This window comes from Falco biarmicus, chromosome 7 (genome assembly GCF_023638135.1).
Source record: "Falco biarmicus isolate bFalBia1 chromosome 7, bFalBia1.pri, whole genome shotgun sequence".
NCBI lineage: Eukaryota > Metazoa > Chordata > Aves > Falconiformes > Falconidae > Falco > Falco biarmicus.
In genome coordinates, this window is record NC_079294.1 from 9,707,681 (window position 1) to 9,729,744 (window position 22,064).

The following is a 22,064-nucleotide window of genomic DNA, read 5'->3' on the forward strand; positions in this document are numbered from 1 at the left end:
GATGGGTGTGCTCTGGGACCTCCCAGGCATGGGATGCTGTGTTGGGGTGCCAGCAACCCCATTCCACCCCTGCTCTGCTGTCTTCTAGAGGGCTCCGAGACACGCGCAGCCCACCTCTCTGACAGCGCAGAGCGCAAGCAATGTTACTACCACATCAGCGATGTTCGCCTGTGTGACAGTGTCCTGGCCAAGAACATCACCAAGGAGGAATGCTGCTGTACTGTGGGGGCAGCCTGGGGTGACAACTGTGAGACTTACCCCTGCCCCATCCCAGGCACAGGTAGGACTGCGGCCCCCACCACACCAGGCAAGGCCAGTGCTCTGCCCACGAGCTCCGCCTTGGCTGCACTAACAAGCTGTTTCTTTTGTTCCCATCTCACCTTGGCATTTGCCTCCTGGCCAGTGGAGTACCAGGAGATCTGTCCTCTTGGGAAGGGCTATATTCCCCAGGAAGACCCACTCTCAGGAAAAGTCTCTTTCACAGGTACTAGCACCATTTTCTCTCATTTCTTCCAGGGGCAAGAGGGAGGGAACTGTGCAAAGTCCTGCGTGGAGAAGCATCCACAGAAATATCTCCCCAGGGCTGCGGTTGTGGGATGCTAACATCCTGCAGCTGCTTTCCTCCATCCAGAGAAATCCCAGATTGCCAGTATCACCAAGCTGGAAGTGCCCTTCCTCCAGTCCTGCCTTACTACTAGCAGTGATTCTTTTTTGGTGCACATCTCCCACGCCCATTTTGAACCAGGGATGGGGTCTGTCCAGTAAGACACAACCCTCCTAGTTAATGACAGGATCTCCCAGTGGCCAGCTGGCTCCGTCTTCCGCACTTCACCTCCAGGGGGTTGTGTTGTTGACCTTCCAGAAGCACACATGAATTTCTTATTTGTGAAAATATCTGTTCCCCGTCATTCCCCCTCTTGCTCTGCCTGTGGGTGCTTCCTGCTCTGCTCCCAGGCTTAGGACTGGTGAGAGAGGCACGGGGCTCGGTCAGGGACCTGCCAGTGATCCAGGCCAAGGTGCCGTGCTGGCTTTCTGCAGGAACAGCACCCAGCCCACCTTGCTTCCATGGCTCTGCTCCCTGAGATGCTCTCTCCCTCCCTCCATCCCTCTTTCAGACATGGACGAGTGTGAGATATTTGGCTCTGAGTTCTGCCGCAATGGACAGTGTTTGAACACAGTGCCGGGCTACAAGTGCTTCTGCCGTACAGGCTACTACTATGACTCCAGCAAGCTTGAGTGTGTTGGTAAGATGGCCTCAAAGACCAGCACCCCACTGTGAATGGAGGGACAGCTGTGCTCCTGCACCCAGAGGTGTCCCTGCTGCCCACGCTACAGGGCTAGGTCTGGGCAACAGGCTTCCTGGGACCCTCCTGGGGAATGAGAGAGGAGGTGGCAGGAGCACCCAAGGGTGTTTGGGCAGGGAAAGGGTCACGTTGTGCACATCTGCCAGCCTGAAACGTTGCTCTGTCCTTGTGCATGGGCAGACCAGGACGAGTGCCAGAATGAAGTGTACTGCATCAACGGCGAGTGTCTGAACACGGATGGCTCCTACCACTGCTTCTGCAGCCTCCCGCTCGTGCTGGATGCCACCGGCAACCGGTGTGTGAACCTCTCCAGCAGGGCAGGTGAGCCTGAGCCCCCGCCACAGCACACCTGAGCCCTGCACATCCTGCCCCGTGGCGGGGTCCCCTGGGAGGGAGCAGTGGGTGAGGGCTTTGTGTCAGGCTGGGGTGTGCCAGCACCAGCACAGTGTGCCGCCAGGGCAGGGGACACAGGAGCTGGGCTGCACAGCTGTCCCTGTCAGAACAAGGTGGGGCAGCACTCTTCAGGATGATTTTCCTGATATCCTTTGCTTGTGTCTCTCACAGATGCCTTGGAGGAGTACGAAATCCACCTGGACGTCTGCTGGCAGACTGTAGCTGACTACATCTGCCAAGACCTGCTGCACGGCGAGCAGACCACGTACACCGAGTGCTGCTGCCGGCTCGGCGAAGCCTGGGGCCAGAACTGCGCGCTCTGCCCACACAGGTCCTCCGGTGAGCAGCGTGGCGTGGGCAAGCATCCCCTGGCAGGAGTGGGAACGGGCCGGGCTGAGCTGCTGCTGACCATGTTGTGCAGGGTTGGCTGCGTACAGCTGCAGCGAGGGCTCCTCGTGTTGTCTGCATTGCTGAAACCAGCCCAAGGAGTGGGTGAACCCCAACCTCTCCAGGGCTGAGCTGCACCAGTGGGTAGGATGCACCTGAAACTGGTTCGCAATGAGTCCAAGGTGTTTGAGGGGAACCGTTGCTCTGTGCATCCCACTGCTCCTGATTAGCTTAGGGGAGGTGAGGCGGTGGCAGCCCAGGGTTGGAGCACACTGGGAACTGGAGTTCTGGCAGCTCAAGGACTTGCTGGTCTTCTCAAAGACGAGGTCCTGTCAGCAAACTATAGAGCTGCAGCTTTGGGGGCATTGAACACAGGCCTGGCTCTGCTGGCCCAGTGTGGATTCACGCTCTCCAGCAGCAGCAGACCTACGTCTCTCAAGCCAGGCTGCTCTGACCCTTCCTTTTCTCTCACCGCTTGCAGCTGATTTTGCTTTCCTGTGTAATGGGGCCGGTGAAGACAGTGAGAGAGGAGCTGAGCTCCGAGAAAGACCTAGGTATGAGTATGGACCGGGCTTGGAAGACCCCCACTATGGCCTTCCCAGCCCAGATATAGGCCCCTACTACAACTACCTGGAGTCTGAGTATGGAAACCCTGATGCTGGTTTCCCTCGGAGGGAACCCAGCGGCGAGTTTCGTGGCAGCCCTCTCCACCATGGCCCAGGACGGTCCCCCCCCCGCTACCTGCCCAGCCAAACTGGTGAGTACTGGGAGACACAGAGAGGTGCCTTCCCACCCAGCCTGTGTCCATGGGGACTGCCTGGCAGCTCCCACCCTGGCCAGGGTGCTCTGGGCTCAGAGCAAGCTCTTCTCTTGGCTGCTCTGAGTCTGTCCTGGCCCTGCCAGCACCATCGCGCCGCGTGCCCGATGTCCCCTCAGCGGCGGGGTGCAGAGTCGCCCTCCTCTGACACCACCTTGGCCGCCCCACAGGCCTCTACGAGGGCTTCGAGGGGCTGCAGGCTGAGGAGTGCGGGATCCTCAACGGCTGCGAGAACGGGCGCTGCGTGCGCGTCCGGGAGGGCTACACCTGTGACTGCTTCGACGGCTTCCAGCTGGACATGACCCGCATGGCCTGCGTGGGTGAGTGGGGCGGTGCGGGATGCCGGGAGCGGTGCGGGATGCCGGGAGCGGTGCGGGATGCCGGGAGCGGTGCGGGATGCCGGGAGCGGTGCGGGATGCCCGGGGCGGTGCGGGATGCCGGGGGCCCCGCTGCCCTTGGCGGCTGCTGCTCTCTGGCGGTGCCGGCCGGCACAGCTGCCGGGGAGTCCTCGCTCTCCCCGGTGCTTCCTTCCCATAGAGCTGCGAGGAGCTTCCAGGAGGTTCGCTTTCTTCGGGCAGCTTAGATCAGGGCATCTCTGGGCATCCCGGATCGCTCCCTTCTTGGCATAACACCATGAACATCACCAGCTACCGCTACTCTATCCCTGATTAATTTCCTCTACATTCACCACTGCCCTGGTGAAATTCCTCACTTTCCACCCTGCCCTATGAGACACGGTCTCTAAAGCTTCACTCTGCAATTCCCCTACATCCCTGTGCCATGTCTCCATCCTTTTTGCAGTGCAGCTCCCCAAGCCAGCTGAGGCCCAGGCCCCGGGCACTCAACAAAGCAGATGAAGACCCTCTTTTTCCTTAGGCATGGCACTTATTCCAGCTGCCAGCACGCTTACTACACAACACAATCATGCAGCTTCTTCATGCAGAACCCATGGTCTCTGCCTCTCCAGATGCTGCTGGGCAGAATGACTGCCTGAGCTGGTAGTCCCCCTTCTGCATCTGTGCGCTGTGTTTCCCTTTCCTTGGCCACAGTGTTGTGCATTTACTTCCAGCGAATTTTGTCTTGTTGATTTTGGCCCACTCCTCTGCTTGAACAGAATGAGCCTGAACTCTGCAAAGTGCTTGCAGCCTGGCATCACACATGTACATTTCGTAAGCACAGGGATTCTTCCTTCATCCACCTTAATGACAACATTTGGATCGAGTAGGAGTCAGGACAGACCTTTGCAGGCTATGCTTTAAATGGCTTTTATTGTAACACCCAGGTATTACTAATTATCTTTGGAGTGCGGCTTTGCCGCCTGTTGTGCAATCGCCACAGTTTCATCTAGACTGTATTCTGTCAGTCTCCTTGAGTGTGTCATGTGAGAGCATGTTGAAATCCTCACAGTGGCCAAGGCACATCATATCCACCACTGCTCCTTTATCTGACAGACCAGTTATCAGGTCAGCGAAGGGAACCAGAATGGCTTAACGTAATCAGGCCTTAACAGATCTGCGCCAGCTATTTAATGACCCTGATGTACTTTGGAAGGTTATGACCTAATCACACACCAACCTGGTCTGCTTAAGGGAATGGGGGTAAGCAGTCTGTAATTCTGGATTTTCCCTTCTCTGTTTTTGAAGATAGTTACCAGATTTACCCTTTCTGGGGTCTCTGAAACATCCTTTATCCTCCATCTTGGATACAACTGCCAACAGTTCAGGGACTGCAGGAGCATTAAACAAGCATTAAACAATGAGTTGCAGCAAGCCTTTAGCAATATGAATGTAACTGCTTTATCTATCCAATTGCTGAACCTCCCCATCACAGTACGGCCTTTCCTCATTTAAACACTTCAAACATGGTCTGTGTGACCATGAGCATTTTTATGATGGCTGGAACAAAGCCTGCCCTGCTCCAGCCAGCTTGGCTGGCTTTTCTTTCTTCCACCGATAAGGACAAGACCGACATTCCCCATTGTTTCCTGCTAACATATTTATGGAGCCTTTGCTTGTTGCCTTTTGTGTCCTGAACTAGCTAGCACTCATTCTACGCTGGAGTCTGGCTCCGTTTTTTTTTTCCCTTCAGTTCTCCTGCTTGGTGCTTAGGCATCCCCATGTGTTTATCTTGCTGACTTCAGGCCTTTGGAACACTCCTGCGGCTGTGGCAGTGCTTCCCCTCTTGCCTCCATGTTGGGACAGCTTGCCCTTGTCCCACAGGATGAGCTGCCTGCCCCCACCACTGCGGGACCGGGCAGTCTCCAGGGCTTGGTGCACGCCGCTAGTGCTACTCTGCTGCTTCGGGCTTTTGGGTGCCTCTGGACTAAAGTAGCCTTGTTTTACTTCTCCAGACCAGCCTGCTTTTCAGGCTGTGGAGCACCATCTCCCTTGATGTGCTCCCTAACATCTCCTTGGGCTTCTGAGCAAGCCCATCCCGTCCATGGCAATGTTCTGGCCCTGAGGTTTAGCCCAAGTCCGCAGTGCCCATTAAACTATTGCTTTGCCTGTGTACAAAGGCTGCCTTGTTCCTCAAGCTCTCCCATCTCTCGTTTCCCCTCTCCGTCTTCCTCCCGTGACTGCTGTGCTTCCTCCCATCTCACCTGGAGGTTTTGCTTTCAGCCTCCTTCACTGGGTTTGCAGTTCCCTTTCTTTGCCAGATGCCCTCCCAGCCCCATGTGCTAGGGGTAACCTGAGGTCCCCGAAGTGGCAGAACCCTTTAGTCCTCCCAAGGTCTATTGGCCACGGCCGAGGCCTTCATGCTCTCTCAGGAGGTTGGCTGAACCCACCGGCTGCTCCCCACTCCCCGATGATTTGTGGGAGTGAGGCTGGAGCTAGTGGTCAGAGGGCTTAGACCTGCCTTGGCAGGTGAAGATTTGGGATTTGGGCTCTGGAGGTCCTGTGAGTGCAGGCAAGGGCTCTGGGGTGCGCAGGGATGCGCTGCCCAGCTGGTGGCCCCACTACAGGTTGGGGTAGCCCAGTACATTTAGTACATTCAGCAGAGCAGACCTGTCTCAGTGGGGAAGCTGCTGTGGGGCTCACGTGCACTCTCTAGCCCAGCCGCAAGCCAGCCCAGTGAGCTCTTTGGCACAGTTTGCAGGTTAATAAAACAAACCCGTGTTTGCACAGCACAAGGTTCCTCTGTTCTGGTCCTGAAGGTGATAATCAGCCTCTCAGGGCCGCCATCATCTGCCTCCTCGGCCTTGTCGGATCGGGAAAGGGTATTTTCCAAGGCTGGAGGCGGCCTTTCTCCCAGATCTTACACTAGCACAACTTATTAGCAGAATGCTGCTAACCCAGGGGTATCACCAGCTGCAGAGCTGGGGGGGGCCTTGTCTGGTGTGCATTGCTGGGCAGAGGCGGGGGGGTCCTGTGCTGGGGGATTGCAAGTGTCAGGGATGTCACCCTTGAGGCCTGAGGAGGCTCTGCGGATGTGCTGAGGGGCATGGGAGACTGGTGGGGATCATGGTGAGCATCCTGGAGGTGCTGGGGTGGGGAGCATGAGGCACCTGGGGGGGAGGGCTGGGGGGTGGCAGGGGCACAAGGAGATGTTGGCTATGGGCTGGGACCGCTCACTGTGCCACCAGCTCACCCCAGTCCTCTTCCTTGCAGACATCAATGAGTGTGAGGAGGTGGGCAACCCTGAGCCCCTGTGCCAGGGTGGCACCTGCGAGAACACAGAAGGCTCCTACCGCTGCCACTGCTCACCGGGCTACGTGGCCCTGGCCCAGCCCCACCACTGCGTGCCCCAGACAGCCCAGAGTCCAGCAGCAGCGTAGCTCTAGGGGAGCAGGGGTGAGGGTGCTCTGCTCTGGCACACAGCTCTGGCCCCCAGGACCTGGGCACACAGAGACAGGCCCCCCGGGGCTGTGGGTGCTTTGAGGCTCTTTGCTCCTTCCCCTCCCAAACACACAACTTCCCCGCCACCTCTCTCCACAGGCCAGGGCTGAGCTCCCAGGCTCTGCACCCCATCCACCCTGCCAGCCCCTGCTCCTGCCACAGCAGAGCCCACCCTGGCCCCCATCGCATCGCCCCATGCCACGGAGGCTCACAGGACCCCTTCTCCTGCCACACAGCCCCTGCCTCCCCCCTCGCCCTGCCGAAAAAGGGGGTTCATCTCTCTGCCACTGCTGCACTGACCTAGCAATAAGCCTCACCCACACTGCGGGTGCTGGCCCCGCTCCTCATGAAGCATCCAGCCCCCAGGCCAGAGCTGTGAGGGGGGTTCAACCCCAGCTTTCTAAAGCTGCTGCCTAACCTTGGGGGTGGGGGAGCCGCCGGAGGGGTCGCAGGGTCAGCTGTCCCTGCAGCCAGCCCAGGCACCCCCCCTTAGCCCCGCACTTTGCCTTTGGCTGGGCAGGGGGAGGAGGGGGCACCGTCCAGCTTCCTTTCTGTAAAGTTGTTGGTGACTTTTTTTTTTTTTTTTTTTTAACCAAGTCTGCTGGAAACTTCTCTCATGTTGTTAAATAAAACATTTATTTTGGGCCCCTGTGGCTCAAGACACTGGGGCTGGTCAGAACTGTGCTTGTCTTGCCCCTGCCAAGGGATACCAGAGCCACATCCTCCCTGTGGGTCCAGACTGGCAAGGCCACCCCTCTCTCCTAAGCCAATTCTTACCCCTCTCATACTGGCACACAGCCTCCTCCTGCTCCTGAGCCAGAGCAGAGACTCTTGCCAGGCTGAACGCTTGCTTATCTCCCCAGCCCAGTGCCAGCCACAGGAGCCAACTCCAGCCCCCACAGCCAGCACAGCGGTTGTGGCTGCTCACACCCTGCCTCTTCACACAAGGGGGCTGCAGGTGAAGCGTGAGAGCATGTAGGTTTCTGCAGTTGGCAAAAGCCCCCGGGCAGGTTTGGAAGCTGCTTTTCCAGCCTCAGAGCCCTTGATAGAAAGGGCTTTACCTATGCTGCAGCAAGCCACGTGCTACACCACCACCTCCTCAGCAAGCCTTTGCGCAACTTCAGGCTAGCACAGGACCAGCAAGGCAGGAGCACAGCCAGACATTGTCAGCGGGACACCCTGGCAGCCAGTAGCAGAGATGTCTGCCTGCACACCCGTCACCCACGCTCAGGCCAGCGTACCACCTCCATCCCTGCCTTCAGCTGAGAAATAAGACCAGCCCAACCCCAACTAGAAGAAGCCCGGCCACTCTGCTTTTCCTCCTGCTCCTCTGCACTCACTGAAGACAACACAGGAAGATTTTGTCTAGCCTTTATTAAAAGGAAAGTTATAAAAAGAGGTTCAGGAGCTCCCAGCAGCTCTGAGTTAGTAGTAGTGCAAACCATTGGTTAAAGTAAGAATCATCCCTGCAAAGATGTCGAATGCCATTTGGCTTTGCATCCACAAAAAAGAAGTTTTCCCAGCTGCAGCCCTACCAGCTCACGCACGGGCCCAGGACAGAGCAGGCTGCCATGCCAGCTCAGGGAAAGTCTCCTGCCCTCTCCTTCAGCTGCATGGATGGGAAACGCAGGTCCCACGGGCATCCCGGTCATGACGGAGCAGAAGTGCAGGAGGGTGGATGCCGCCGGCATTCTAGAAGAGGCACTGAAGGGTTACCAAATAGCAGCTCAGACACTAGCCAGGTTCATCGAAGAAAAAATCCTTTCTGAGGACAGACAGCTCCATTTCAAACAACTGAAGTGCCTCTGCAGAGCAGCTGGAGGATGATGCGCAGTCACTCCTGCAGCAGACACTGCTCCCCCTTGAGCCGCTGTGATAACACCCCAGGGGGCTCTAAACGGGGTAAAAGCCCTCTGCCTGCAGCTGACCTTGCAGGAACACAGTACTGGCTGCTCAGAGGCTGCAGAGCTCTGAAGGAAGCAGTAAGAAATGCTTATTATATAAAAGAATTTGGCCTGCGTTTTCTTCTGGCTTTCCCCTCCCCAAGCCCTGCTAATGGCAGGGCTCCTCAGCTGGTGATCTGTACTGGTATCTTCCAGCAGAACAACATCTGGTCCTGGTCATCCACCAGCTCCCACTTCACAATCAGCTTAATCTGAAAGAGAGAGAAGAGCAGAAGGAAATGAGAGTGTTCAAGAAACATTAAGGCAAGGACGTGGGGAGGAGGGTTACCACTTGTGTGGAGCACAGAGGTCCTGGGAGCTCTGCACAAAGAAGACAGAGCTGGGGCACTGCCCCCCCTGCAGTAGGGAGGGCCACGTTCACGTGGTGATACTCCAGCAGTATCTTATGTGGACAGAGGTTCAGTTGTGTGACACAGAAGACCTCCACGCACTGCGCTCAGATCCCCACTCTCCAAGTAAGCAGAGAGTGGAAACACCCTGCAGACTCCCAGCTGTACTCTGGAGCTCAGCACCCCTAGTTTGGGAGCGTCTGGCTGCATGCAGCAGGCTCTGCAGGGGAGCATAGTACAGGAGGACACTTGGGCAACTGAAGCCACTTCTCAGCAGCTCAAGGCAGGCTGCTTCCTCTGCTGGGTCTGTCCTGAAGTGGGAACTTGAAACAAGAGTCATGCTTATGGCAGAAGTGCCACCAGATAGTCTAAGGAATCTTCTAACCCCTTCCTCACCACCACAGGACAAGATGCCCTTCCCTAAAGGCAGGTGGTGCGACTGCCCCTGGAAGGGTGACAGCTCTGAGGAGTAGACCAGCTGCTTGCTTACTTACACTGGGGTACTCGCTCTTCACGGGGAGTTTGTTCAGGTAGCTGTAGGAATGGCCCTTCTGAATGGGGCACTGGATCCCAGACTTGCATCCATCAGGCTCAGGAATGGGAAAGGGTATATCCACATGCAGCATCTCGCCGTACACCCTCGCTTTGCTGCCCTGGCTCTCGATCTCTGCAGAACACGGGGAAGTACGAGTGTGGCATGGGATCAGCAAACACACTTCTACCTTGCACCCCTCCCCTCCACATACCCTGGGGGCTGCAAGAACACACATCGAAGGGACGCCCGTCCTCCCTGGCCACTTCTTGCCACCCAGACACCTCTCCAGCCACCCCTCCCCGCTCCTCTCCAGGCAGCGGGCTAGAGAGGCGACCACCCGCCCCGGCCCCCGCGCTGGGGAAGCGATGCTTACTGCTGGCGAAGGTGACGTTGATGCTGTAGGATGTCCCTTTGTGGAGCAGGCAGGGCTGCGTGGGGCAGGGGCTCACGTTCACCTCTTGGATGCTGCCGTCTTTGGAACCTGCAAGGCAGAACCGGGCTTACCGGGCTTTCTCCGCCTGCGGACACCCCCCACAGGTCCCGGGGCCGGCCGGCGCCACTCACCGCAGTCGACGAAGCGAAGGGGCTCGGCCAGGGCGGCGGCGGCCAGCGCCAGGAGCAGGGCGAGCGGGGACAGCACCATGGCGGCGGCGGCAGCGGCGGCGGCTCCGGTTGCTGCGCGGTGTCACATGAGCGCGGCCGCCCCGCCCCGCCCGCCGGTCAGCGGCACCTCCCCGGGGCGGCACCGGCACCTCCCGCTGGCTGCCGCGGGGCCCGGCCGCCCGCCCCGGGGCGGAGCGCAGCGCAGCGGCGGCTGGGGGCAAAGCAGCAGCCGGGCTTAACTCCGGGAGGGGGGTGGGGGTCGCGCTGGGTTCCAGCGCTTGGGCGGGCGGGGACCCCCCAGCAGCGCTGTGCCCGGCGTTCGGCGCTCGCCTCCAGCCAGCGCCGTGGGCAGGGGGGTCCCACTGCAGCTACTGGGGGGGCCGAGGGGAACAGAAATCAAGAGGCTGGCGGAGCAGAGCAGCCTGCGGCCATAGGCGATACTTAGCGCGTACCCCGTGTTCCGCACTCCAAAGCTGGCTGCATAACCCGGGGTTACATCCACTACGTGCCTGGGGTGGCTGCTGCCTTGCACAGAGCACGTACCCCTCGGTCCCGCCTGCCAAACCTGTGGAACGCCACAGGCTCCCAGCTTTGCGCTGTAAAGCGCTGGACCCAAGCAGCTTTTCACCAGTTGCACATGGCAGCAAGCGTCATGACCTTAGCAGGGTCATGTCACGAGCAGCCAGAGGCACATGAGTGCTGATGCGGTAGGGACGTGGCAAAGCTGGCACAGCTTCCCGGCCTCGGCCCCCTGTCCCGGTAAGGTGGCTGCCTACTCAGCGTCAGCTGCCCTGCCAAGTGACTCAGGGTCAACCCCCCCACGCCTGGCTCCGGCTCTCCTCGAAGGCTGTCGCACCAGAAGCCACCGAAGCGTTAGCAGGACTAGCTCTCGTGCATCCCTGCCGAGCGGTTTAGCTCGGAAGAAGAGGGATCCCCTCCTCCCCCCTCGAAAACGGAGCAAGTCTTCCTTTTTTTCTTTTCTTTTAAGATTCTGAATAAGCATTCAAGACCAGCTTGCAGCAGCTCTATCAAAAAAAACCCCAACAAACAACAAACCCCGAAAGACCCTGCTGGGGCTAAGCCGCATATTTAAAGCCCATCTAGCACACTTCATAACCAATCCAGATAGTGTCTTTTCCTTGCACGTGGGAACTCGTGCCCTTAGAAGGGCTTTCCTTCTCCCTATCCTTCACATCTTACAGAGCTAACAAAGCCACCTATCTGACCGCCGGGAATAGAAGCGCAGTCGGGTCAGAGCAACACCATAAACTACCGTCACACATTCACAGGATAAGCAGTGTCATGCTTGGGAGCAAATTCCACAACGCATTAAATCGGGATGCCTCCCTGTGAAACGGCTCATCAGATATCTTTGTTTCACAGATGCTTTTGTACGGTGGCAGCAGCTACATACACACAAGTCTACATGTATTTCAAAGGGTTTGAACTAAAAATCATTGAATCTAGGATCAGAATTAACGTGTCTGTACCCCCCAAGAACTGGATTAATGAAAAGCCTAATAAGTATAAGTCTGTAAAACTACAGTCAAGGCCTTTACACAAAAAAGCAGCAGAAACCTTCTGCCCAAGGCTTTTAGCTGATATCACACATTACCATCATGCCAGTTTTGCAATAACAGCTTTAAAGCTTAGATTACCCAGGGCAGCACAAGCATCGTAGGCCAAACAGACCTTGCTTTTAGGCACATGCCCCCTTTGACATCTGATACAAGATGTGGGCCTCCAGGTCACCTTGGATCCCAACATTTCACCAAAATACTTCAGAAAGACTCAGTTTAGTCTGGCCTCCTTATTTTGCAGACAGAACTCCTCCCAGATTACCAACATCATGGGGAGCTTGTGCTGCGGTGCAGAAACCCTGGGAGAAAAGGCTAAGGAAGCCAACAGATAAGTTCTTTCCAGCAAGACTAATACTCAAGTTCTTCATTTCAGTAATCCAACCAACTCCATTACATGAGGTAAAAGTCTCAGGTTCTGCTTCATAGGTTAGCTACACCTGATGAATCCAAATCCCTCTAACAGCACTGCACTTGCGACACGGTAAACAGATGCACCTGCAGGCACTACAGCAGCTGTGAATACAGAAGTCAGGTTCTCAAGAAAATCCACATACAGAGACTAATCGATTTTACTGTTCTTTCAGCCAGAACATGCTGCTCTTGCTACAGATCATCAGAATTCACATTGAAATGCATCACAAAGCCACTCTCGCATTCAACACCATGCCAGAGGTTTTATTATCACCAGTTTCTGAAGCACTACAACAAGCTCAATTTTTCACCAAAACAGATGCAAGATGATTTAAGCGCACACATTGCAGAGGAGAATAAAGCAAAATAGCTAGAGAATTCAGCTCACAGACAAATCTCTTCAATACAGTAATGTGCTTAAAGAGAGCTAGAGGAACTCCCCAGACCCAGATATTGCAGACCAGAATAAGATGGGGAAAACGGAACATAACAAAACCTAGAAACAGACTACGTCAGGCTGTCAGGGACAACCAACAAAATCCCAGCAAAGGGAAGAAGAAAACCTAGACCGTGACTCTGGATGAGAGAAAAACACCACTACATCACATAGCTGGCAGAAGGAAAAAACAGCCAGCGTTAAGAAAGAGGAGCAAAGAAATAGCTGTTCTCCTTAGGTACACTCACCTCTCCTAGCTGCTCAAAAAATTTGCCTGCACCACTTGAGTCACTCAGTGTAGTGGATTATTAATTAGATGAAATTAAGTCTGAGAGGCCAGCTGGCCTCTTTCTCATTCTTTCAATCTGCAGCGACCATCTGAGCAACATGTGAAGTGCCTTGAGGGTACTTGTCACACTTCTGACACTTAACACTGGTAAAAATGAAGGCAGTTAGAAAGGAAGAGTGTCTGTTTTTTGGGGCTGATATCCGTTCTCCAAAAAGCGTTCACAGTGAATGCAGCCACAACATGGAGAAATACAGGGGGATCAGTCTAATACACCTGCAGCAGAGAGAAGGAAAGCTGGCACGATACAGAAAGCAGGCGTGATCCTCTGCCTTTTCTCCCAGAAGTTCTTGATTCACTTCTCCAAAGTTGGCTGCTTTTGGGATGCCACATTGATAGTAACTGGAGAAACACCCCAGTATGTTTTTTTAAAACATTGTGTTCCGATGCACCTGATGAGGATTCAAGTGTTGCAGGTACCTGCATTAACACCAGCCCTCCCGGGATCCGCCTATGATACCTTCCTGGCTTTAATCTAACAGTGCTAGAGTTAACCCAAGAGCAAGCAAAAGTAAACAGCTCAAACCAGTCTTCATCTACATGTGAGGGTGGGACAAATAAGCAAAAGCACGTGGCTGCAAAAGCATTGCCTTGCTTGGAGCAGGACAGTGAGAAAGCAGACTGTCCCAGGGTCTCCTGATGTTAATTCACCTCCTCCTGCTGGGATGACCGGTTTTCCTTCACCATCCCACTGTGTGACTCTCCTCAAGCCTGGCCAGGGGTAAGAAATGGGATTCCTCCCCCAGAAACACATGAGGAAGGAGGAGATAAAGACTCTTTTAACCGGGGATGCACCTGTGAGCAACCAGCTAGACCACTGTCACATGCTGGGTGAGGAGGAAGAGGTGAAACCACTGAGGGAAACGTGTCTCAGGCGGCTGTCGGGAATGTATGGGGGGGCCACGGGCCTGCTGGTGCCGTGGGGCCCTGCTGTGGTGGGGAGGCGAGAAGATGGCGGGAGGCTGAGGATGCACCTGCAGCACCGGGGCCATTAAGCACCCACCTAAAGGAAAACCGGCCTGTGCGGGGATTTCCGAGCTGCCCCCAGCCTGGTGAAGGAGAGCGCACCAGAAAAGCCAAGGTCAGGGAAAAGCCCTAAAGTCCCAAGCACCGTGGTTTCGCCTCTGCTTGCCTAACACCCCTACAACTGCACCTTGATCCCTCTCAGGGTCTCTGGGATAAACAATCCTCACAGCTAATTCCAGGACAAACACACGCGGCTGGAGGGCGCTGTGTTATTTGTTTTATTAATCTTTATTCTTTTATTGCCGTTTATTTCCCTCTGTGAGCATCGCCGCTCAGGAAAGCAAACACTCCCAAGGACGAACAGCGGGTTCGGTGGCTTTACCGAGCCAGAAGCCGAGCCGTGCCCGCAGAGGAACGCTGCCGGCGGTACCACCCCGGCCCGGGCGGGGCGGGCAGCGCGTTGCCTGGCAACCCCCCCCCCTCCCCCGCCCCGCTCAGCACTTCCGCCTCGGCGGGCGCCATGACGGCCCTCGCCGGAAGCGGCGGCGGCGGACAGCCAATGGGCGGCCGGGGCGGGGCGCTGAAGCGGGCGTCGAGGGCAATATGGCGGCGCCGGGGGCGCTAGGGCGCCGGTGGCTGCTAGCGCTGGGAGGCCGGACGAGGTAGCGCTCCGGGGTGGTAGTGGGCCCGCTTGGTCCCCTTGGCCCCTCGGAGGGGCTGTCGAGCGGCAGGGGGTGGCGGCCTTGCGCAGGGTCGCGCCGGCTGTTACCGGTGGTGTGGCGGGGCTCCCTCTGAGGCTTCCCCCTTTCCTCCCTTCTCCCTGAGGCAGCTGGTGTCCTGCTCCGCTGTGCCGAAGGCGAGAGCTACTGAGGTCCCCGCCGGCTCCTGCGTGTGCAGTTGGCCGCCCGCTGCGGTGGGCGTCATCCTTCTCCCAGCCGGGCCCGACGGAGAGTGACCCCAGCGAGGGGCAGGTCTTCCTCAGTGAGAGCTGTGTGAAGGTAGGGACCCCAGGAGGCAGCTCGGGAGCCTCTGGGAGGGATTTCCAAACTGCCTGACTTGCCCTGGGTATGTAGGCAAGGCATTTGAGAGTTCGCCCATTTGTTCAGCAGGTCTTTTAATCCCCTTTTTTGCAGCGGCTGCTGGAGATCATAGAAGGCTCAGAGTTTCTCAGGCTGCAGGTGGAAGGAGGTGGCTGCTCTGGATTCCAGTACAAGTTTTCCTTAGACACAGTTATCAATCCTGATGATAGGTAAGGACAAAGGTGTGTAGTACTGATCAGGTGTGACTGTTCTTTGCAAAGATGACAGGAAGGGTGTGCGTGATGTGATAGTATCTTGCATTGAAGGGAAGAAGCTTGTGAGGTAAGGAAAGTGCTCTGTTGGGTCTGCAGCACAGCTAATGGTTAAATATGCTGCTTTTTCTGCAGGGTCTTTGAACAAGGTGGTGCGCGTGTGGTCGTGGATGTGGACAGCTTGGCCTTTGTGAAGGGTTCTATGGTGGACTACAGCCAGGAGCTGATTCGCAGCTCCTTCCAGGTGGTGAGCAACCCCCAGGCAGAGAAGGGTTGCTCATGTGGGACTTCCTTCTCCGTCAAATTCTGACTGGACTTCCCATGGATGGACACTGTCTGCAGATGCTTCTTGGTAGTCTTCAGAGGGTTTTTGCTTGTTCTTTTCCCAGCTACATCCTCTTGTCTGCCTTACCCTATAACACAGCTGTCACGTGACTCCAGCTGTGTGTGTGTCTGCACTGAGCCTAACTCCAAGACTTGTTGGCATTCCCATCAGAAACATGAAGTAGCTGTGAGCACACATGGGAGCATCTTCAGCGCTTTGTGAACTACTGGCCAGGTTGTGCTGACTCACCAACCCTGTCCTGAGTGTGGAACCACTTAACTGGTTGTCTCTGCAAGAGTTTGCTGTATATATGTGTGTGTTTATTGAAAGTTCTTACTAAAAGTCTTTGATTGTTATTGCTTGTGCATTCCCATGTGGGTAGAATCTGGGTTCTTTCAGGCTGCCATTTCTTATTCCTTGTCTTCCAGGTAAATGGGACTTGGAGTGTTTCTCCCATATACCTTCCAGTGTTGCTGGCTCTCTGCTCCCCAGCTCAGTGGGCTTTTCTTGAGACTTCACTGTTCTCTTACCTAGCAGGCTTCTCTTGGTCCCAGGAACCTGCAGTATTTTTGCTGTTAGTCCTTGGGATGAAAGCTTTTACTTGTTCAGAGTAAGTGAAGCTAAAAAATTGAGGTAGAAGAATTAGTAGTTTGTCTTTTACATTTAAAAAAAAAAATAAAAGCTTGTGTATCTATATATAAATAAAAGACACAGCCCTCCATCCCCCAGTGCTATTTTAGGCTGTTCCTAAACCTGACTTGGAATCGCAGGTCATACAAACCCTTGGACTTTGTGGTGTCTGCTGCTTTCCCAGCGGGAAGGGAAGTTCAGGTTACGCAGGCAGAGAAGGATCTGGAGTATTAGTTAAGGGTGGTCGTCAAATCCTTTTGTCTTAGTTGTCTGATTTTCTGTTTTCCATAACTTCCTTCACCATTTAATCCCTGTCTAACTTGTGGTTGGTTTGATGAAAGAATAAGATAGCTCCTTTCCTTTCTGAAACTGCCATGGAATAGGACATCTAGAAGTTTCCAGAAAAATATCCTTTTGATTAGTTGTTTCCTGTAGTTTTTTATCTGCCACTAGATGTCTTTTAAATCAAAATGACTCACCTGCTTCTGGGTGAAAGGAGAGATGGGGAAGCTATTTTTGTTCCCTCTTGTATTTTAATCTGATCATAACCAAATTGTCTAAGACAGTCTTTCACGTGAGTGTGTGGATACTGCATGACTCTGGTCTCAAGGAAACTGCTTATGGCAAACCATGAGCCTCTTAACACTCCATGCTACAGGCATTTCTGTTCTTAAGCTTCCCAGGTGCCTTTCTAATCAGCAGTGACTACGTACAGCACTGATTTGCCTGTTGATTTCCAGCACTTAGAGTTGATAGCTAGTTTCACTTTCATCTGTAGATGTTATGGGAGTTCATATGTGATCTGCTCTGACTTTGCCACATGGGGGAAAATCGATGGGATTTGGAGCAGCAGCTCTTTTGATTTAGCCCTTTCCATTTCTGTTTCCTGCAGTCAACAAGTTCTACCTAGTTATGTCGCTGTTGAAGGGAGCTGAATGGAGGACTGTCCTGTTTTGTAAAAGGGGGTAAAAGTATGTGATTAAAAGACTTGTCTAAACCCCTGCAGGATGTTTTGGCCCTGCCCTTACGCTCCCAGATCCTGAAGGTGATGTCAGCCAGAACTGTGTAAAAGTGTAAGGCCTAAAAGTTTTGTAGGTAGAAGACATTAGATAAACTTGATTTCTTTCAGCTGGGGTAACTGAGCAATGAAAGTTGGTGGGAGGAATTGCTTTCTGAATTGGGAATTGCAGATCCACTTCACAGTCTGACCTTGGTCAAGTCTCTTGGGATCTTTTACAGGAAATAAAAGTGCAGCAGTAGTGGTGGGGCGGTAGCAAGCTAGCAGCTACCAAGGTGGGTTTTTTTCCACCCTCAACTAAAGCCTGCCTTGAGCCCCTGTAAGCATGCAGCCTTTGTCTTGGCTTACTGTTCTTACTAAATGTAAACGTGCCATGCCTGTTCAACCTAGCCAGGTTCCACCTGCCTTCACTCACTCAGCATTGATGAAGTAAATCAAGCAAGTGCTGTCCATGTGGAGCGCCACCTTTTTCGGAATATGTATGTCTCTCTCCCAGGGCCTGTATCTATCTATGGGATGTGGCTGGTTGTGGCAGTACTGCTCTAACTGCACTAGGTGGACCCCTTACTCCTTGGGAGTTGCTGCGCTGGACACAAGTCTCTATCTGGGGTGAAGTTGGATCTGCTTTATATAGGACCTAGGCAAGAGCAAAAGTTTCTTGGCAGCTGCCTGTTTTGGAGGCAGGCTGGCGCTGAGTTCTGGTATTGCAGCAGTGTGGTCTCTAGATCAGAGAAAGTGCTGGAAGCTGGAGAGGTTCCAGCTGCACATGTTGCTCTTGGCCTCCTGGTCCTGTTTCCTGGGAGCAGCTGTAATCCACTGGCCAAAGCTACTAGTCTTCCAGTTCCCAGTAGGGAATGGGTGCAAAGAGATGTCTGTCCTTTAACAGTCCTCCTGATTCTTAAAAAAAAAAAAAAAAAAGAAATCCTGTCAGCATATTAGAAATTGAAAACTGTCCATGTTAGGAAGTCAGCAAAGGGGGTCGTGTAGCAGAGGGGGTTGAAGGCTGACGTTGGTGAATTTTGGCTGTGTAGGCAGAAAAGGCTAGATCCTGACTCATATGGAAGAAAAGGGGAAAAAAACCTGTCAAGGTTTGTACGCTGAATAGCCTTAGGGGGCAAAGATGGCATCACACTGTAAACTGTGGGGCAAGACCAGTGATGCTTAGAGAAGGGTGCAGAGGACTAGGCAGGGGATTCGGTTCTGCCTGGGCTGCAAGGGGACTGTAGTGTGGGGGAGAGGTAGGAGCCCTTATACCGAGCCACCAGGAAAAAGCAGGAGTACAGAGCTGGAGGTGCTGCTTTTGCTTCATGGCAAATGAGAAACTGCAGTGGAAAATCTTTCTCTGCTCCCACATGAAGAAGGAGGATTCTCTCAGTTCACCCACCTGACAAGGAATGAATGATCAAAAAAGATATTTATGGAAACTTACGTTAAGATGAAACTTCAAGGGAAAAGGGCACAATCATCAGTGTCACTGACAGGCGGGTAGAAGAGGATGGAATAGAAATCCTCACTTTGGTGAGGGCATGTTGGGGCTCTGCAGGGACCTGTTAGTAGACGACCAGCGCATCCTCAGCCTGTGACTCTGGCTCTGTTCGTCAAATTAGGTATCTGCCATCACCTGTTAACTGTGGGTCCCTCTTCCAAGCTTCAAGCCAGGCAGTGGTAGAGAAATGGCAGATTTTTGTCATGCCCCTTTTCTTATGGCTTAGGAATATGCATGAGAATGCTGTGCTCACCTTGGTGGGCTTCTGTGTGGTATTACTCACTACAAAGAGCGGTTGGGATGAGCGGCTCCTATGAGACCGAGGGCCAGCCTAGGTTGGATGTTTGAGGAACAACTGGCCCTCTCACCCCCAAATCTTCATCTTCAAAATTTCACTAAGCTCAGTTCCTCTCCCTTGTGAAATCCCGCATCTGTACAGGTGTTGGGTCAGTCAGGAAGACAGCTAGGGGTGAGGAGCCAGTACCCCCAGATGACACCTGGGGGTTGGGCTTCTGCTTCCCCTACACAGTAGTGTTATTTGCTGCTGCTTTGGGGCTTGCCTGAATCCAGCACCTGAGGGAGGAACCACTGAGCAGCAGAGAGGGCAATAACAGGAAGGCAGAAGTGCACACAAGGCGGCTTCTCTTGCCTGTGTGCCACACCGTAAAGGCAAATGCTTTTGTATCAAGGCTGTTCTTCAGCCTTGCAAGTGTTTTGAACATCTGCTGGCAGCCAGATGTAAAAGAACAGAGTGGTATAAACCCCACTGTTCACACTGGTAGCTGGGCCTGCCTGGAGGAGTTTACCGAATTCGGAGCAATTGTATTTTGTACTGAATACAGAGCATGCTGTATTTCAAGGGTGAGCTGCTAGTGGGGACCGAACCACTCACGGTCTCCACTAGCAAACGCAGCAGTTGGGTTCGTTAACAGAGAATGTGATAGAACAAAGCACCAAAATGATGCACATCCTCTTTGCCTGTTTTCATGCCCAGCCAAAGCTTTCACCATGCTCCTCTGGAACAGGCCATAGCTGCCAGAGACACTGGCAGCAGAGAAAGGTATAACCCTGCATAATGGTGTGTTTAATACGACTGTCAGCCAACCTGGAAAAAGAACCATGATTCAAGGAGACTGAATATTGATGAGAATAAACTGCAGCCACCTGTATTGTATCAAACTCTTCCATTTGGGTAATCTTTTTATGACTTTTTTTTTTTTAGAGGATGAATCCTTGAATCAAGCGCCGTAGGGGCTAGGTATAGGATTAATGGTGCAGTTTGGATCTTGCTGGGTTCTGAAGAATATGTTAGCTCTGCATGGTTTCCAGGATTAAGCTGCAACTGGCTTTGATCTGTGCAGATACCTGCCCAGGAAACAGCTCAGTAGATCATGGACTTGGGGTGGGTTTAGCATCCAGCTGTGGACAGAAATGCCATGGTGAGGCAGCTGAAGCTGTTCATGACAGCAAGATGGGCCATTACTCCAAGGCTGTGATTCCTCGCCCTGTGGGGAGCAGTTTGTGTGCAGTGCTTCCTGCCTCTGGCCTTCCCAGCACTTGTATGGCTCTTAATATTTCCTGCTTGGGCAATAAGAGTTTATGGCCCTAGTCTTTGTGGTTGATTAGAGCCCAAGTTTGTGCCCCTGTTTTAATCAGTGCTCATTTACCTTTGGCATCCTTCAGAGGAACAGAATGGTATGTCTTTCAGTTGCCATGGAAACAGCGAGACTAAATGCACATTTCCATGGCAACCTGCCATTATCTTCAGCTCTATCTGTGGGTCTCATTTTCTGACCATGGGGGTGGGGTGGTGAAAATGGAACTTCATCTCTTAAAAAAAAAAAAAAAAGGGAAAAGAAAGATACTACCACCACCATCATCGCCACCCCCTTTCCTCCTCTGGCTCAGGCTTGGGGCTGAGAGGCCCATGACTACTGCCACCATCCCATGCGCTGGGGCTCCGAGGTATTGTCTTCAGCTCCTTCTCTCCTTTACCCTTCTAAAAATAGAGATGTTCAGAACAATTTGATGAAAATGTTCCAGCACTTCTCTGAGCTCTTTGTTTCCTCAGCTAACGCTCCCAGAAAAGGCCCTTGAAGTTAATTGAACTTTCCAGTGGGTTCCAAAGGTCAACGTGCCTGAGCTCCTTTTGGTTTGAAGGGCTAAGGGTTAATTATGGAGTCTAAGACTCTGAGGAGAAGTTTTTGTTTGCTGGGAGTGGAGGCACCAGGGCACATCATATTAACCTCAGGAGTGAGGGACCTGCTTGCAAGGGGGGCAGCACAGACTGTTCCAGGTCACACCCCTCAGAGAGTTGGGGGTCATAGGCGATGCTTATTTGGTTTGTGTGCATCTTGGGGAGATGCAGGGCAGAGAAACCAGGTGTTTGCTGTGTGATGGGTCTTGCAGCCCCCCAGCCAGAAGTGGTCTTGGCCACTGCTAGCATCTCTGCCTCCCCCAGCCACTAAGTCAAGAAACTGACAGAATCTGTACTTTGAGCAATTGCACACAGCTGTTCCTTAAGCCTGTGTTCATTATTCTTTTTCTAGCTGGCTTGACCTTTAGCTAATTCCTCTTATTCATGGTCTAATCTTGGTTACTGAGGAAAAAAGCTTGCGTCTTGAACTGTTCTAGCCTGATGCAATAAAGTCATCCATGGAGAGGATGTGGTAGAGCTCTCCCTCCACATCTGCCCCACCAGCCTTTTTCAGGTGCTGAAGCAGAAGGTGATAAAGCTCTGGCTGCTCAGGAGTGAGCATGGAGGCAGATGGGGTCCGCAGAACAGGTGAGGCAGTTGCTGCTCAAGCACAACTCTTTTCCTTGCTGTAGGCTCCCACAGTGCTGATTGCACGTGACGAAGAGCTGCCACAGTCAGCCTGGGTTTGTATTGTCTCGTCAAGGAGACACCAAAGATCAGAGAGCCCTGTACATTGCTGAACTTGCAGGATTTCACCCTGGAAGAATTACTGCCTGGACATACTGCCAGCGTTTGGTTGGGAGCTACTGCTTGGAAGGTTCTGAGACGTGGGGATTGCTAGCAAACTCAGTCGTAGCCCTGCTGCCATGGCTCACAGAGCTGCACAGCCAGAGTGGTGTTAAGCTCTTCCCCTCTTGTCCGTAGCAGCTGAGCAGGCACTGACCGAGGGAGCCACACGGCCTCTCGTTCAGCTTCTCCTTGGCATACAGTGTCCGTTCTTCTCACCAGCATCCTGCACAGTGTCCAGGCGAGGGTGGCCGTACTCTGGCCGGTGCATCTGGTGGGCTGCATGGCAGTCTTCCCTTCGCCTCCCTGCATACCCACGCATGCCTGCCTCAAACTTCAGACCGGGAAGATTCACGTTAAATATAGAAACTTTTGAGGGAAGAGCTAATAGCATTTGGAAAAGAGAATTCAGTAGCTGCCTTTG

The 22,064-nt window shown here is 53.7% G+C and overlaps 3 protein-coding genes across 4 annotated transcripts in view; 2 read left to right on the plus strand and 1 right to left on the minus strand.

Moving 5' to 3' along the window:
- LTBP2 (latent transforming growth factor beta binding protein 2) overlaps positions 1–7,403 on the plus strand; it is a 73,963-nt gene extending 66,560 nt beyond the window's left edge. For both annotated transcript variants that reach the window (XM_056347062.1, XM_056347063.1), the window contains 8 exons: positions 89–280; positions 404–484; positions 1,116–1,244; positions 1,485–1,625; positions 1,869–2,036; positions 2,566–2,841; positions 3,072–3,221; positions 6,510–7,403. In XM_056347062.1, coding sequence (XP_056203037.1) covers positions 89–280; positions 404–484; positions 1,116–1,244; positions 1,485–1,625; positions 1,869–2,036; positions 2,566–2,841; positions 3,072–3,221; positions 6,510–6,676 — 1,304 coding nt within the window. In that variant the 3' untranslated portion in view covers positions 6,677–7,403. The remainder of the gene's footprint in view (positions 1–88; positions 281–403; positions 485–1,115; positions 1,245–1,484; positions 1,626–1,868; positions 2,037–2,565; positions 2,842–3,071; positions 3,222–6,509) is intronic.
- A 689-nt stretch (positions 7,404–8,092) lies between these two features.
- Positions 8,093–10,287, minus strand: NPC2 (NPC intracellular cholesterol transporter 2). The gene is made up of 4 exons (XM_056347064.1): positions 10,130–10,287; positions 9,939–10,046; positions 9,525–9,697; positions 8,093–8,892 (listed from the first exon to the last, which is right to left on the minus strand). The coding sequence occupies exons 1-4, from the start codon at positions 10,206–10,208 to the stop codon at positions 8,806–8,808; spliced, it is 447 nt and encodes a 148-aa protein (XP_056203039.1). The 5' UTR covers positions 10,209–10,287; the 3' UTR covers positions 8,093–8,805.
- Positions 10,288–14,424: 4,137 nt separating this feature from the next.
- Positions 14,425–16,185, plus strand: ISCA2 (iron-sulfur cluster assembly 2). The gene is made up of 4 exons (XM_056347434.1): positions 14,425–14,569; positions 14,737–14,905; positions 15,041–15,156; positions 15,334–16,185. Exons 1-4 carry the CDS (start codon positions 14,511–14,513, stop codon positions 15,506–15,508), a joined length of 519 nt encoding a protein of 172 aa, XP_056203409.1. The 5' UTR covers positions 14,425–14,510; the 3' UTR covers positions 15,509–16,185.
- Positions 16,186–22,064: the final 5,879 nt, after the last annotated feature.

Excerpts from the sequence above, each read along its gene's own strand:
- NPC2 (XM_056347064.1), bottom strand. The coding sequence starts at position 10,208 with ATGGTGCTGTCCCCGCTCGCCCTGCTCCTGGCGCTGGCCGCCGCCGCC. Across the intron at positions 10,047-10,129 it reads CCTTCGCTTCGTCGACTGCG|GTTCCAAAGACGGCAGCATC; the intron begins GTGAGTGGCGCC and ends TCTGCCTTGCAG. Across the intron at positions 8,893-9,524 it reads TGAAGAGCGAGTACCCCAGT|ATTAAGCTGATTGTGAAGTG; the intron begins GTAAGTAAGCAA and ends TCTCTCTTTCAG.
- ISCA2 (XM_056347434.1), top strand. The coding sequence starts at position 14,511 with ATGGCGGCGCCGGGGGCGCTAGGGCGCCGGTGGCTGCTAGCGCTGGGA. Across the intron at positions 14,570-14,736 it reads GCGCTGGGAGGCCGGACGAG|CTGGTGTCCTGCTCCGCTGT; the intron begins GTAGCGCTCCGG and ends TCCCTGAGGCAG. Across the intron at positions 15,157-15,333 it reads GTTATCAATCCTGATGATAG|GGTCTTTGAACAAGGTGGTG; the intron begins GTAAGGACAAAG and ends CTTTTTCTGCAG.